General features: G+C 43.0%; 1 protein-coding gene across 7 annotated transcripts in view; it reads left to right on the top strand.

The window, feature by feature from the left end:
• NFYC (nuclear transcription factor Y subunit gamma) overlaps nucleotides 1-15,447 on the top strand; it is a 37,128-nt gene that overhangs the window by 6,775 nt on the left and 14,906 nt on the right. For 3 of the 7 annotated variants that reach the window (XM_055799201.1, XM_055799203.1, XM_055799207.1), the window contains one exon: nucleotides 11,724-11,836. In XM_055799201.1, coding sequence (XP_055655176.1) covers nucleotides 11,732-11,836 — 105 coding nt within the window. In that variant the 5' untranslated portion in view covers nucleotides 11,724-11,731. Of the gene's footprint in view, nucleotides 1-9,719; nucleotides 9,905-11,723; nucleotides 11,837-15,447 lie in introns of those variants that run through there. The other 4 variants (XM_055799205.1, XM_055799206.1, XM_055799202.1 and 1 more) reach the window with 2 other exon arrangements.

Raw genomic sequence — 15,447 nt, 5'->3', positions numbered from 1 at the left:
CCAGGAGTTACAGGAAGTTTTTTTTGGTTTGTTCTCAAAAACTGAGTATTTTCTACATGCTGCGATCTCATTGTGGGGATTTTCTTCTATTGTCTGTTTATAACTTGCTCTGCTGTTTGGTCACTGCCTGATAAATCAAAACAGGTTGCTTTCACTTGTCTTTTCTTCAGTCAATGAAAGCGACCCAGAAGGTTACAATTTGCTTGTTTATAACACAGGATCAGTTTTAAAAAATAAATTAAAGAAAAAAAAGGCAGGTTTGATGTAGTCCATCATGTCTGCCTGTGGAGCAGTACAGGTTGGGCCTCATTCAAGTAAGATCTGCTGATCTCAGGAGGCAAAAGACTTATAGTTTTATGAAAATATTTATGAAAATAATAATACTTTCGCAAGATGACATTTCATAATTTAACTTGAGTAAGATTAGCTTAAGGGAGTGAAGAAAGTAATAGGAACATTGGTTATTACAGTAGTCCCTATAGAAAAATAACCCGAGAACCCCCTAAAAGCAGCACGTTTATTTGATTTGCCAACCCAGGATAACAAAGTTCGCAGAAGACATGCCCAGTTATAGACTGGTACGGCCTTTCACTCTGCTCTAAAACCTCACAAGTTCTTGTGAATACCTCATATTGATCACTCATGGGTTTCTAGACTGTATGTGCTGCCGCCCTGCTTTAGTTTGAATCCTTCTTTCTGCCTTCCCCTCTTCCCTCTCCAGCAGCACAGTGGTGGTCGAGGCTAAAAATGCAGCAGAAGAGCAAAGAGACACACCACACTTAAGGCTGCATTAGAATTAAAAGCATAACTTTGCCCTAAATGTGCTGCAGCATCTGTGTAGCGCAGGATCATCATATGACGGCTGTCTGCTCCAGCTGCTGCCTGGGTCCCAGTGTAACCAGGAGGTTAATAGCAAGCACCCAATTTAGCTTTTTCAGCCAGTTGGCTGTCAGAAAGATGAGAGAACGTGAGGACACTCGCAGGACTTCTATATAAAAGAAACTCTTAATTTAATGCAGAATTATTTCTAACTAATTAAAAAATATCAACTGAAATAATATTTTAAAAAATAATAATCTCCAGGCTGAATGTCTGTTTAATCCGTACTGTGTTAACAGGCATTTTCCTCCTGCTTGTGCTCCAGAGCAGGATCTATGTATGTTGCGTGATCAGAACTGCTGCTGCCTAAAATACAAAATAAAAGAAATGGGCAAACCAACCCAAAGGCAGGTCAGACCCCTCTTGCTTTTGTGAGCTCTCGGGGGCAGCGGTCCGAGGTGGTCTCTGCGATGGGTGCCTGCGTGGTGACAGGTACCCAATAGGTACCACCGAAGCTGAAAACTATCGTTGGATCTTGAAATATTTGAAACCCTTTCTGAACCGGTGAAGCCTATCACTTGGTTAACACTGCTGATGCCAAAATAGTGCCTGTGGGCCTGAAAATATTTCTGTTGGATTTCATGTTTGAATTATTAATATACCATATGCTGTATTGTATACGTTTAGGGTGTGTGACAATCCTTTTGTTTTGTGACTACCTGATGTCACTGCAGTTGTGGCATTCCATTCCCACATGGTACAAGTCTGGGTGAGATGCCTCCTGCCTCTGAGAGCAAGGCACTGCCTTAATATTTCTCGCTAAATTTTTAAATTATTTTTTTTCCCTATAAAAGTGTAAGCACGCAACTATTCAGGACTGAGACCATGTAATTTTGTTAAGGTGAGTTTGTTTTATTGTGTTTTTTTCTTGTTATTAAGGAGTAAAACGCGTGTATACCAGTACTGGGAGATAAGTTGTGAGGTGTGTAGCTTGTAATTTCTTTTACATTTATAAAGCTGCAATACCTAATACCAATTTTATGCCAAGTTGGTGGAGATTAAAGTTTATAAGGTGAAGTACGGGACATGCAGTATTGTTTTGGTATGTGCCAACTGTTTTATCGTGTGAAGTAGACTTGACGAACTTGAACATGCTTTACTTAAAAGAGCTTTTCCATTTCTGCTGGGTGTTTGATTTAGGAGCTGGAGAGGCAGCACGATTCATTTTAGACACTTGTTACTTGTCTGGGAATTTTCTTCCTCTGCTTCTTACTCTGTGTGCTTGCCAGCCAAAATGGCACTGCAAAGAGCCACTATTTCATCGTGTTTAACTGTTGAAACACCGAATATCAAACGTGACCCTTGTGCTGTTTCATTCAAAGAAGAAAGTAAAATAACCAGTAGAAACAGAAATTCAGACCATTTTGTTTGCTTTACCTTTCAAGAAAAAAATTGGTCCTGTGCTATTTTTTGTGGTGGTCTAATATTTGCAGCCTCATTTTTGACTTGGTGCCACACTGTGGGGAGGTCACGTCTTGATTCTGTAGCATGGTTTCTGATGCTGTGCTGTGCTCCTGGTGGCTTTCTGATCCCAGCCTTTAGCTGTAGGTGTGCTCTCCAAACCCTGCCCAGAGTTAAGTCTAGACTGTGTATATCTTTAGTTTTTCTGTGCAAAAATTGATGTGGACTGCTGCTGGACCAGAGGACTTTTAGCAGTGCTGTTAGGTACTTAGTGCATTGCAAATAGAAACTCAATACTTCTGTAAAAGCAGGCATTAGGCCTGATTTTATTTTTTTTATTTTTTTTCCTCCTGAAGGAGTAAAGCCAACTGTCAATCCGCCTGCAGAAGGCTGCAGCATACCATTGTCTGCACCAGCAATTGCCTCTAACTGCTAGGTCACGCCGTCTTCTGTATTAAGATAAGAAACTCGACACGGTTTCTCTGGGTTCTTGTGTGTGTGTGTTCAGTAAAATGCCTTTGCTGTGCATTGTCTGTGCTGTAGGATATGCTCTTCCTTCCCCATGCAGCTGGAGCAGCGCTGGAGACACGGTTCTCGTTCCTGCTGAGCGTGTAGCACGTGTCTTCCTGCGAGGCCGTTCCCAGCTCAGCGCCCACTGAAAGGTACGGGCTTGTTTTGATGCAGCAACCTGCAGGATCAGGGCTGTAACTTCATAACAAACTCCCTATCGGGAAGGTTATCTGGCCCATTTGGCTTTGCATGAACAAAGTCGGGGTGGTTACTCTGGCCCTGCCACCTCCCCGCCAGAAAAGCCGGGATCAGCTCTGTTGCTCGCTCTCTTTTTTTTCTCTTGAGTGGGTGGTGGAGAGGCAGCTCTTTCCCCCAGCCTGCCAAAACCCAGCTGCCGACTCTCCGGGGAGGAGCAGAATTCCTGCCGTAGGTACTGGGGTGGAGAAGGGGGAGAGTAGGAGGCATGCCTGCATGTGATCCAGCCAAGCATGGATTGCAGTGCTCTCAGCAGCAGATCAGCAGTGGGAGTGGTGCAAAGCGGATTTGGCCCTCCTAGCTGCTGAAACCGAACGGCGCTGGTTTAACGAGTTGTCTGTGTTGGTGGAAGTGGTAATCCAGATCTCCCTCTCTGGCTTTGTAACTGGTTGGGGTTTAAATCAAATGCCGTGCTTCGCATGAATGAAAACAGAATAATGCATTAGAGGTATTAGGGAGCTAATGTTCAAACAGTGCTTTGAAGATAGAATAATCTACTGCTAAGTATTTGTAGAAAAAAGAGCTAGAAGGCACCTGAAGAGGTCATCTTGTTTGTTTTTTTCTGCCCTAAGGCAAGATCAACTCAATTTAAACACCGTTTCGCAGCATTCTCTTAAAAATCTTTAGCAATAAGTACTGAATAGCCCCCGTAGGTAACTTAGTGCAGCATTTAACTAGCCTATTATGTTCAATTTTAATTTTATCGAACAAGAGAAATCTGCAAGTACGCACCTTATCCAACAGCCTAGAGTGATTCTCCCATCAGCTGAAATCGACCACTTACGGTGCCAGCTATATGCTTGGAGGGTTGTGTGTGTAATACTGCGAGAGGGAACAGATAAAAATAAAACTGAGGAATTGCAAAAGTTTCTTATAATAGTGCACTGGGAGGAAGCACTGGTGTTTTGAATTATGTTGGTTTTACTGCAAGCCTCTTGAAATTGTTTTCAAAAAGCTGCAAGGTTGTGTTTTCATCAAGAGCAGAACTTCAGGCTTTCCTGAGTTTGTGATTATTGCTACCTCTAAAGGCTGCATTAGATTTTATAGCACTGTTTTATAGAAATGGAAGAGAATTCCTGTATCTTTGAGATAAATAAATCTAGTGTTAAAGTCTGAGATTTCTGACTTTGGCGTATGGCTTAGCTGTAACTTTTTTCATAATTTGTGCCTGTACATAATGATAGAAGTTTTTATGTTTTAATAACAACAACATCATTACTGGTGTGATGTGCTGAAATAATTCTGCTGTGTATGTAATGCTATGGATTATATAGTGAATTACATTTTATCTTTAAAGTGTTCCTGCTTCCTTTCTATGATGATGTTGAGTATTAGGGTTTGTTCAAAGCTGATCGTGTGTCCCAAAAAACCCCGTTGTGTAAATCCCTTTAAATGTGGTGTTCCCCCGCCTCCCCCCCCAGCACTTGTTCGGGTGATGTTATATAGGCAAAGCCTTTTCTGTGCTGTCTTGTTGACGTACCAAGACTGGAAATGAGTCTCAACTGGATGTGTACGTTGAAGCGACTCCTCCTTCAGAAGGCGTTTGGCATACGTAGCGATGGCAGCACATGCCAGCCCGGCTCTCTCCAAGCCCCATTCCCAGCGTGCGCATTCACTGGTTTTTCTCATGGAATCGTTCAAGGCTCATGTGTCGTAACCCCAGATCCTTGCATGCTACGGCTTGTGTCTTTCCTTTTGCTTTGGCAAGACGAGGCATAAATCTTCGTGCTTCTGTCTGTTGTAGTGCTTTGTGCCACGCTGTGGCAACATCTTTTATGTTTTTTTAGCCTTCTGTAGCGAGATTTCGGTCTTGGTTTGTTCAGCTTTTGCCACTGGTGGCAACTACCAATTCTTCATCAGGTCGGAGATGTGGGGTTTGTGTACGGTTTTGATGGGACTTTGTAACTGCGGTGCCTCGTTTCAATGGCTAGGAAACCTTCTGTAGAGGGTGATGCACTAGTTGTGTGCCCACATACCCCTGTGTTCCCGGTGGCCTTCTTCGTGTGCTCTCGTTGTCAGAAGTGGGGCAAGTTCCCTCCGCCAGCCTGAAGAGCTCGTACCGCTTTCCTGATCAAAGCTAGAGCTGTGGGGAACAGGAGGTGCGGAAAACAGAGACAACACAAAGTCCGCGGCATTGGTTTGGAAGAAATAGCTGTTCACAGTGCCAACACAACTGCCAGCATGACTCAAGTTTCTGAATTGCATTATTGGCTTAAAAATTTTACGTAACTGAGCGGGCAAGGCCTGAATATTAAGGTAGAAGAAGAAACCACTGATCTCAAACACGATTAAGAACTATTTTTATACCACCACTGCTGCCCCCCAAAGCAAGTAAAAGTAATTCACGGCTGTGGTTGTGGCACCTGTGTATTTCCAGCCACGTTGTGCGCTTGTGCTGCTTGGCCTCTGTCTAGTGAACATGTAGTTTGGACTGTAATGGAAATAAATTTGATCTTAATTTCATGAAAGGCGGCTTGGCTGAAATTATCTCTGTTGACTTGAGTAGATCTTGAAGCAGAGAAAATGTATGGTGAATTGAGGCATGGTATCTCTGTGGAAGCAATTTTAGACCATTAACATGACTTCTCCAACGTTTGTTTTTAAGTAAGATAGCACAGGGCATGATGTCATGCAAAACAAGTGCCGTTGATCTGCTGCACAGAGACAACCTCTCAGTGTGCCTTCAGCCGTCGTGATTGCTGCCGAGACCAACGATTGCTGTCATAGTCCACTTCAGGCTGTATATTCTGCATGTGATATTCTGATACCGCAGATTGTTCTAATTGAGGTAATGAGAGCAGCATCTCGGAAGGGGTGCAGGTATGTGGCTTCCTCTCATACGTGGAAGACTCGTCCTTCGCTTGCCTTTAAAGAAATGCATTACTAAATTCATTTAAAAGCGTATTTATTCTTCTTGTGAAACTAGTTCTTGGTTGCTAGATTGTTCCTTCTGATTCTGGCAGGATCAGGTGTCTGGCGCTTGCTGCTACACAGAGCTCATTCTTTAGATATGCAAGTGCGGCTCTGCACATTTTACTTTTAAATCAAGGGACAGGCTCCCAAAACAGAACGCTACATTTTTGAGAATTAGTGCATCAGACTGGGAGTATCACAGATACAATGCCAGGATTAGTATTTATTCTAAATATTAGCTTTTCAGCTTTAGGGATCTATTTTTAATTCTTCAGACTTCCAGGGTTTTTGCTAAGTGCCGTGGCATTGGTTTTTATTCTTTGCTGGTAAAGATGGTGGATTTTTAAGTATTTTATTTTTTTTTTTAACGAAAAAGAGGAACTGCATTGCTTATTTTCTCCTTTTCTGTAACACTACTTCCTAATAATTAACTTGTGAGTTTTGTGGGATAGCCGATGTTGTAAAACAACAGCATCTCAAAAAGAGTTGTGCAGGGTTTTTTTGGGGGGGTGGGAGCCTTCTAAGCTGTCGGTGTGGAGGTGGTAAGTCTGTATTTGTATGGTGGTGGAATCTGTCGGGGATCTGTTTTTGCAGTGGCAGTTTTCAGAAATATTTGCGTGTTATCCTTTTTTGTAGCTATAATCTAAGGATGTTGAGGCAAAACGTTTGCCTGAGCTTCTGTCTCTCTCGTTTCTTTTTAAGCCTCCATCTTACTTTGGATTTAGCCGTCTTTTTAAGGCGCTTGGATGGAATATGATTCTTCTGCCATGTAATACAACATTGCATAAAACGGGCTCTTTCCCGTAACGTAAGTCATGGGAATGTGACTGTACTGTATGCAAAGAACCTGACATTTCTGATATCACCAGGGTCTGTGGTACTTGACGATGTTGCTGAGTTACTGTCTCCTCCATCGAGAGCCTCGAGGCTTTTCAGTACTTCCCTCTGGTATTCACCGTTTGCATATCCCTTCAGATATTTGGATAAATTTCATTTAGATCTGCTCTCCACCCAGCTGATTTCGTTTGGTTGACTTCTTAGTCAAGGCCAGCTTGGGAATAATTTAAAAGTAGGCACATCAGAAGCTGTGACATGAGCCTCGTCGGCCGGGGAGGTTGTCCTCCGGTTCCCAAGCTCACTTGGCAAGCGGTGCTGGCAATGCCTGGGAATGTCCCGTGGCTGTGGCTGGCAGCTGCTGCTCTGCTGGGTCTGGTGGGCTGTTCCTGGCCGTTGGTTTTGCAGCTGAAGAGCTCTTGGATACCTGCTCCAGGTGGAATTGCAAGATCAGAGATCTTAGCTTTATTTGTGATTATACTGTAGCTTGTGTTTTCAATAGCAGGTTCTTGCTCAAGCGTGCAGATCATAGGCATCCAGGGTGAGACTGCTTCCCCCTTCCCACGGCATTAAAGAAGGAGCGCAAACTAGCATTGGTTTAAAAAGAAAAACAAAACAAAACAAAAACCAACCAACCAACCAAACCAAAAAACAAAGCAACAAAACAAACAAACAAAAAAAACCAACCGCAGACACCAGAGGTGTCTTCGTGCTTGCTTTGTGCTCCTGTGAAGTGGAGCTCTTAAACGTTTGTCAGCTGCCACAGGAGTTTATAAGTTTAATGTTTGTAAAAGGTGTTCCGCTCCGGTGAGCAGAAAAGCTCTAATTGCAAAGTCTTGATGTCTAGTTCTTGAGATGTGCTTGCTAATCTGCTCTGTAATCACCTCGGGGCACTTTATGTGTAAGCCTCAGCTTTTTGGCCATCAGTTTCTTTTTCCCTTAGTGTGGAAACAAAATCTTTGCTGTTACGGAGCATATTCCAGGCTGTGTGGACTGGTTGGCTGTCGTGAAGGTGGTGTATCCCAGTCTCCCCTGTTGCTACGCTCTTAGTTCTTGCTCTGTATGGGTTTGTTTTCTGGGGGGGGAGTGGGGGTGGTTGGTTATTTGCTTGCTTGTATCTCATTCCAGTAACGTGTCCATGTTGTCACTGTGTTTTGTGTGTGCATGAACCTCATCGTCTAGATCCCTCCGCAAGGGCATCTCTGCACAGATGGAGTTTTAGGTTGCAGGCTCCCGGGACTCGGGCTGGTAGCTCAGCGGAGCCGAGCTCAGCGTAGCACCCCGTTTTGCTTTTCAGCCGGTGAGATGACTGCTTTCGGTTAAGTGAGCGCTGTGCGGGGCAGAAGCGTGTCAAGCTTGCAAGGTACTTGCCCAGCTTCTGCATGGAGACGCAGCACTGCTGGAGTTGGCAAGTTATCTCTGGTTATGGTTATGCTTTGTGGCAATCAGGTGGCACGGGAGGTGGACTTGTAACTTCTATTATTCAGCAGCAAAACCGGGTCAGAGTAGCCAGTTTACTCTTAAAACCTCTGAGAGACCATACCCTGCGTTACCAGAGTGCAGGACAGGGACCTGGGGGGTCCTCAGAGCACCTCTCCCCTTCTGCACAGAGTTGTGGAGGAGGAAACCTTTAGAGGAGGAAGGATGAAGTATAATGAGGCTCTAAAATTTCCCTGCAAGCTGCATATCAAAAAAGACAAACAGGTTTAGATGCTGATACTGTGAAATTAGAGGAGCTGCCTCCCTGTTAGCTTTGGTGGGCTTATCTTCTGTTGTGTGCTTTGGATTTTTTTTTTTGTTGGCACTAATCCTGTGAGGCATTCTTAAAAGAAGAGAACACAGCTTCGCCTTGGGTGAAGGAACTTACCTAATTGTGCAGGAATGGTTTCATTAGTAAAGTTGTCTGACAGAGCCAACGCTGTAGGTTTGCGTGACGGTTTCAGTTTTTCTCTTTTCCTCAGAATTCTCCCCTAATGCTCGCAAGTACCTTCGCCACCACTCATCTATCTATATTTTAATGGAAAGAAATTACTGTAGTAACGTTCTGAGCAGTTTTAACCTGCTTAGGCTTTTATTTCAGAGTTTAAAGTGATTTCATTCTGTAAGTTTTTCAGAAAATCAGCCTGTTGGTGATTCGTTTCTACTCTTACTCAATTTCCTAACAATTATCCTAAACAGTCATTTAAAGTGGCAGTTGTCCCTTGGGTTAAGCATCAGGCTGTTCGTTTTGCGTGCTGAAATCAGTCCTGTGTTTACCTTGAAGATCGGAAAATTTTTGTGTTCATCGACAGGACTTTTTAAATTATAGATTGACTGGAATAAACCATTTCTAGCTCTTCCTGAAATCTGGATGAGTACCCCAGGGGCATATATTTAATGCGAGAAATTTGCTTTTACGTGCAGTAGGAGGAGGTAAAGCGGCGGTGGTGGAATTTTCTTCCTTTTTGCTCCATTAGCTTTTTTCTGTTTGTTTTTTGTGTGGGGTTTTTTTAACCTGTTGTTTCTTGGGGTTATGTAGAGCATTATATTCCATTACAGCATTTAAGTGGGTTGAATGCAAGTAATTTATGATTTTAAATAAAGCCTTGAAAAGTGTTTTGGCTTGTCTTCAAGATGAATTGCACCTCGGTTGCAGAAAAGACCCCGTCTAGTGTTAGCGTTGAAATACTGCCAGTACAGAGCAGATTTCAAGGATTAGCTTTTATTTATGTGCCTGAACTATTTTTTGTCTACATTTAACAATGCAGATCAAGGGGAGGGCGGGGGGGGAGAATAAACTGCCAGTTTTAACGCGCTCATTAGAATATTTATCCCTGTGTATTTTCTTACAAGTACTTGAAATATCTCAGTTTGTAGGCAGATAGTATTATAATGCGAATAGTTGTTGAAGAGTTATCAAGTAACTTGTCAGTCACTTATTTCCATAGGTTCCTTACCTGGAGTTCTTCCTGTCTTGCTTTGAGACTGAAAATACAATCTTCTGACCTCCTCTTTCATCCCCTGTCAGAATCCCCTTCGGCTCTTCCCACGCCTCCTGTGTCCTCTTCTCAGGTTGATGAAAGAAAAATACAACTGTCACAGAGTCTGCCTTGGGAAGCGTAGGCTGCAGGAGGTAACGAACTAATTGTCTGACATTCATCTCTTTGATCTGTTAATAAGATTTTATGGATCGTCATTGCTTTGGAGTAGTAGATCTTGAAATTACCGGCAATTGCCCGCTGCCTCCCATCGGTATTTTGGTGCGTCGTACAGCGTTGCTGTGCTTCCCTTCGGCTTGAAGGGCTGAAATAAACCTTTACATGGCAGATCAAAGCAAGCGGGCATTGTGCCTGTCTGTCTTGGAGCTAAATCGATCCTTGTGTCTATTCTCTGTTACACAGCAACATACAAACATCTGTGCCTATCTTGAGATCTTTCCCTATAGAAGATGCTGCACCCTTTCTTGCTGCGCATTACGAGAGGCACAGAGACTTACTGTTTGTGCATGGTGTGTGCGTGTCATTCATGGAAACTTCAAAGATGCTCTGGGTGACCCCGTAAGCGTTTAATGTCGGTAACTTGCTGGCTTCCTCCGCTCTGCTCGCTTGAGAAGTGAGCAGTGACTCTTCCGGCATCCACCAAGATGCTTTCAGCGCACGGGAAGCACCGGTCCTGTCCTGTCAGGTTGTATCTCGGCAGGTCCTGCGTGTGCTTTTGGCCCGTCTGCCCCATCCTTCCAAGCTGTGATCCCTATTGGGAATCCTGCCAGAGCCCCACGCACTCCTGTCACACGGAGGAAGCCAGCAAGGCAGGTCTTGGTGTTCCAAAGGTTTCCCAAGTTGGGCATCTGACTTCATTTTAATATTAACTAGAGCTGTCTTAAGACTTTGTCATCAAAAAGGCACAATTTGATCTAGGAGTTCAGGGAGGGGGAAGAACTGTGTCAAGCTGGAACTTGAAATACCCCCAGACAGTGCCACGTGGGCTGGCACAGTCTCGGTCACCCAAGGATGAGGTTAATCAATGCTGCTTGTCCTGACCTCTTCACCATCTTCACTGCAGCACGGTGTGGTTATAGGGGAAAGCCTGAACCCCGTTACTGTCCCTTTGTTTTCTCTACATAAGTTCCTGGTGACGACTGGTACCTCCCATAAAGCCCTTTGCAAAGATAATAGTCTTAATGCACAGGCAACGTCCAGTGTAAATTTAATCGTAGCCAGACTTGCTTAACATCCTGCAGTTGCAGAACACTAAGTGACAACCTTGAGGCTTTTTAAAAATTGTTTCAATTAAAAGATTTGCATTGTAAATCGTACTTGGTGCTTTTGACATTCTGTATTGTACAGACTGTTAATTTCTCTTTTGATTATACCCAAGGAGAAGAGGTTTTTTTAAAAAGTGTAAAGCCACAGAACTTGACACCTTTCAAATAGGTACAGAAGCAACCGTTTTGTTACACATTTAGAAACAATATCAGGCTGAGATTGACGTTCTGGTTTCAACTTGAGGCGGGTTTACTGCCACATCCCGCATTGTTGTTGGCTGTTAGAAGCAAGAAAAAAAAAAAAAGATTTTAAAAGATTTTATAGTGAATGTGCACTGGAATGCAAGCTGTGATGGGGCATCAGTTATGTCTTGTAACTCCTTGTGAAAAGGCAAAGCACTAATAGGGAAATAAGGACTACTTTTGTTTTGATTTTTTTTATGTTCTTTTTCAATCTCTGGAAAAATAAATAAAATAAAAAAACAAAACACAACCAATTCCAGGGGGTTTGAGTCTCTCTGCACTGTTGCCGTGAGACCTGGACTGGCATATCTTATTTTGACAGTTTTCCAGAGCGATAAGCCAGGCTGGCCCCTTCCTGTGTATTCCTGGGACTTGGAGAGAATCTCCGGGAGCCTTTTGACTCCTGCCATCCCTAGTTGCTAACACGTGTTTTTGTTTCTCCCAGCTACCAGAATGTCCACGGATGGTGGCTTCGGCACAGCTAGCAACAGCGATGCCCAGCAAAGCCTCCAGTCCTTCTGGCCACGAGTCATGGAGGAGATACGCAACCTCACAGTGGTGAGTGTCCCCAGCGGTTGTGTCATTTCTGATGGTGATGTCTGGTAGCAAGATAAACCTCGGCTTGCCCATACTGCTGCTGCTTATGGGATACGGCAGAGTTGGCTGTTTACACACTGCAAGGCAGCCTTAATTGCTGAATGATAAATAAACCGTTCAGCCAGGCTTTTGACTGTTGGCTACAACTGGCAGAACTGGAGGTATAAACAGAATGCAGCTAATTAAATAGTGTCGCGAGATGTAACAGTCATACCGCCAGCTCTTTCTGGGCTAAACGAGACAACAAAGTTGATTCAAAGGTTCTTTTAACAGGCTAAATGATGACCGTGGCTGCTTTCTAGAGAATTGCTGTGGAATTACCTGTTTGTTGGGGGGGGGGGAAAGGGAAGTGATTGTAAAATAGTTGCAGGTACCAGTGTAGCTGCCATGTGCTGTTGTAGGTAAGAGGAGATTGAGGGATTTGAGAACATACCTCACATTATACTACAGGGGCTGGTTAACTTCTGTGCAGATTCTGTAATATAACATGTGTGACCAGCATGTGAGGGAACCCTTATCCCCACCAAAGGGCAGGCTGCATCAGCGTGCCCCGGAGATGTTACTCTTCAAAATACAACGTAGTCTTTTCACCCCTTCATAAATTCAAACACCTGGCTATTGGCAGACAGTTACAAGTTTGTGAATGAATTTTTGGGTTTAGACTTTTGTGTAGAACTATGATGCCCTCTTCCAGAACCATCTCCTCTGACAAGCCTGAAATTTTGAAAATCTCTTGAATGCCAAGTGCATCGTTATCACATGCTTTATTAATTTAAAGCCATTTGATTAAAAAAAATCCTGTATAGGCTGAGGATAAGAATTGGACTAAGTAGCTTCTATTTTTTTCCATCCCCAAAAGAGATGTGCCTGAGAACAAGGGCATATAATAAAAATGACTTTTCAAGAGAGATTGATAGATGACTGTGATACAGTGGTCCTGAAAGCATACTCCTGTGCTTTTAATGTAACTGAAAACAAAAGAACTCCAGTTGAAGACGGGCTGTTCAAAGTGAAAACCCCAATCCACTAGTCTGAAGATAAGCTTCTTTTTTCAGCCTGTGTGCAGATAGTTGATTAAAGAAACAGATGTAGAAATTTGTATGCATAACCAGAATTAATTACTTTCCTCTTTCAGCACAGTGAATTCTTGTGTTCAAGAGCTGTAGTTTGTCTTCATCTCCACATGAAAGGGGTTTATTATGCAGCTTATCAAGTATGGGCAGCTTAATTTTTAACTGTCGTATGAATCTATTTATTGCATTGCAAGCTAGTAAGTCATTGAAAATTTAACTGAGGACAGCGAAGGGGAGTTGGAAAGGAAAAGGGATAACTGCAAAACATTCCTGTGTAGTTGTCCCCTGCGTAATCAAACCCTGGAATTTATTGTGCGTCTTATTGAAAGTGCTCCCATGGATGTAAAGCTCATCTGCATGTGCATGTACGGCATAGTGGAGGTCAGGGCAGCTGTTTGGTGGAAAGCTGCTTTGGTTGTCTGCTTTTCAGGGCACTCTCTGCCTGGTTTTGTGTTTGCCATGTGCTGCTGGTCGCTAAAATTCGGGGGGCAGTGGGGGGCAACCCAAAGGAGTTGCTTTAGAAGAACAAACCAGAGCTCCCTGCTCTCTGCCTGATGTAACAGACGACTGTAGCCTAGCTTTGGAGAAATAGGAAACAGGACTAGGCTGAAACTTGCCTTTCAGCTCCACAATGAGTTAGAAGAGGCCTGTGAAAACATTGAGACCTAATTTGGAAAAAAGAAAAGATGAAGAATTGGTGTCTCAAGTTTGTTCTGCTGGGTGGTAGCCAGTAGTGGTCATGCTTCCCTTCACCGTGGTACTTGCGTATTAATTTTGATTTATGTGACGTTTGCTTGTCTGCCTTAAAGGAATAAAGAAGCTTTCATTTTTTCTAATTTCTCCCACTGTCTCTTTTCTCTAAAGATTTTAATAGCATTGTATCTATGCATGTCTACTTGCAGTTCTGCTCTTCATAGGAGTTAATGTACTTAAGACTGTTACGAGTTTCACAAATTAGAAATTTTGTCCTCATTTTTCTTTGAGGCTTGCTCAAAGCTCACGAGGCTCTTTAAAAAGCAAAGAGCTTAAAAAAAACCAAAAAAAAAAACCCCAAAATTAAAAAAAATGAAAAAAACCCCAAAAAACAACAAAAAACAGAAAAAAAGGCTGCTTAAAAATACCTTTGGAATATTTTTCCATGCCCTAGCAACCCCTTAACTTGTTTACATGGCGGCGGTTACTGGTTGAAAATGTCACCCTGAGCATATTGTGTGTTCAAGCACAGGTCCCAGCCCTGGCTGCCCTCTTCTCTCGTTGCCCAAAATCTTTCCAAAACACAGTGTTCATCAGCAGGACGCAGCAGCCCTCGGCACTCCTTGCAAGGACCCCACACACCCCCCAAATTAGTTCTGATTTACAGCATATTACCAGGAGCACCGCATTCACATTTCTCTCCAGAATGAGGGCACAGAATGCCTTTTCAGTACATATGCCTATAAAATAATGTATATAAATAAACTTTTTATATATACATTAAATAAAATGCCCCCTGCTGGAGCGCTGGCTGGACCACGCACAACCTCTGTATTTTGCTTCAATAGAAAACAGAATTATCAGCATTTTTCCCCTCTTTTGTTTCACTAACATGTCTCGCGGTGCTTTCTTCCCTAGAGGAATGACTTTCCTTTTATTTTCTAAAACATTCTTGTGAGAAGGAAAGTTTTGGGGTGTTGTTGGTGGTTTTTTAAGTCCTTTGTGGGCAGGGCTGCTGCATTCCTGATGCAATGTTACGTAGCCTCAGCCCTTCTCCCTGTTTCAAGCAGCTCCTGGTAGCAGCACACTGGGGGTTTGTGTTTGTTTTTTTTTAATTTATTTTGTTTTATTCCTCTCTATACCTTGAGAGAAGGGAAAGCACAGTTTATAGTGAAGCTTGGCAGTTTCCCTAACCCCAGGAGCTCTCTGCAGAGGATCTCTCCAAGGGACACGTTGGTGCCTTCTAGTATGAGCAGATATTAGCTCGGTGGTGGCTTGGGTACGTGCAAACAGCTGAGCAGAGCAGGATGATTCAGTACAATGACAGCGCTCCCTCTCTGTCTCCTAAACCATCATTACACCATTTTGAGTCAGCACTTCTCTGTGCTGGAAAATAGTGAGAAATCCATAACACAGGAATGGGAGAGATTTTATATATTATTTTTTTTAACAAGATTCTCGCAAGGTTTTTAACACCAAAATTGGTATTGGACAACAGGAAAGTACAAATAAAGCAAACAAAATTTCATCCTGTGGCCCCACATAACTCCTCTTTGCCTTCATTTTCTCTTGTATCTTTTTGTAATTCAAACAGTTTCTGGGTCCCGAGACACCTAATTGAATTAGTTGCTTCAAATATAAATAGATGCAGAAATGTATAACATTAGAAACATTCTGTTCTGCAGAATGACTTCTAGCTTTGAGGTGAAATAGTAGATACAAGTGTCTGACAGAAGATTTAAGTAGAATTATATCAGCATAAAGTATGGAAAAGCAGATGAAAGTTCTCAGGCCTGGGGAGAGGCT

The sequence above is a fragment of the Falco peregrinus genome, chromosome 3, assembly GCF_023634155.1.
Source record: "Falco peregrinus isolate bFalPer1 chromosome 3, bFalPer1.pri, whole genome shotgun sequence".
NCBI classification, from domain to species: Eukaryota; Metazoa; Chordata; class Aves; order Falconiformes; family Falconidae; genus Falco; species Falco peregrinus.
The sequence above is the reverse complement of the archived record's forward strand: the minus strand, read 5'-3'. Positions and strand labels throughout refer to the sequence as shown.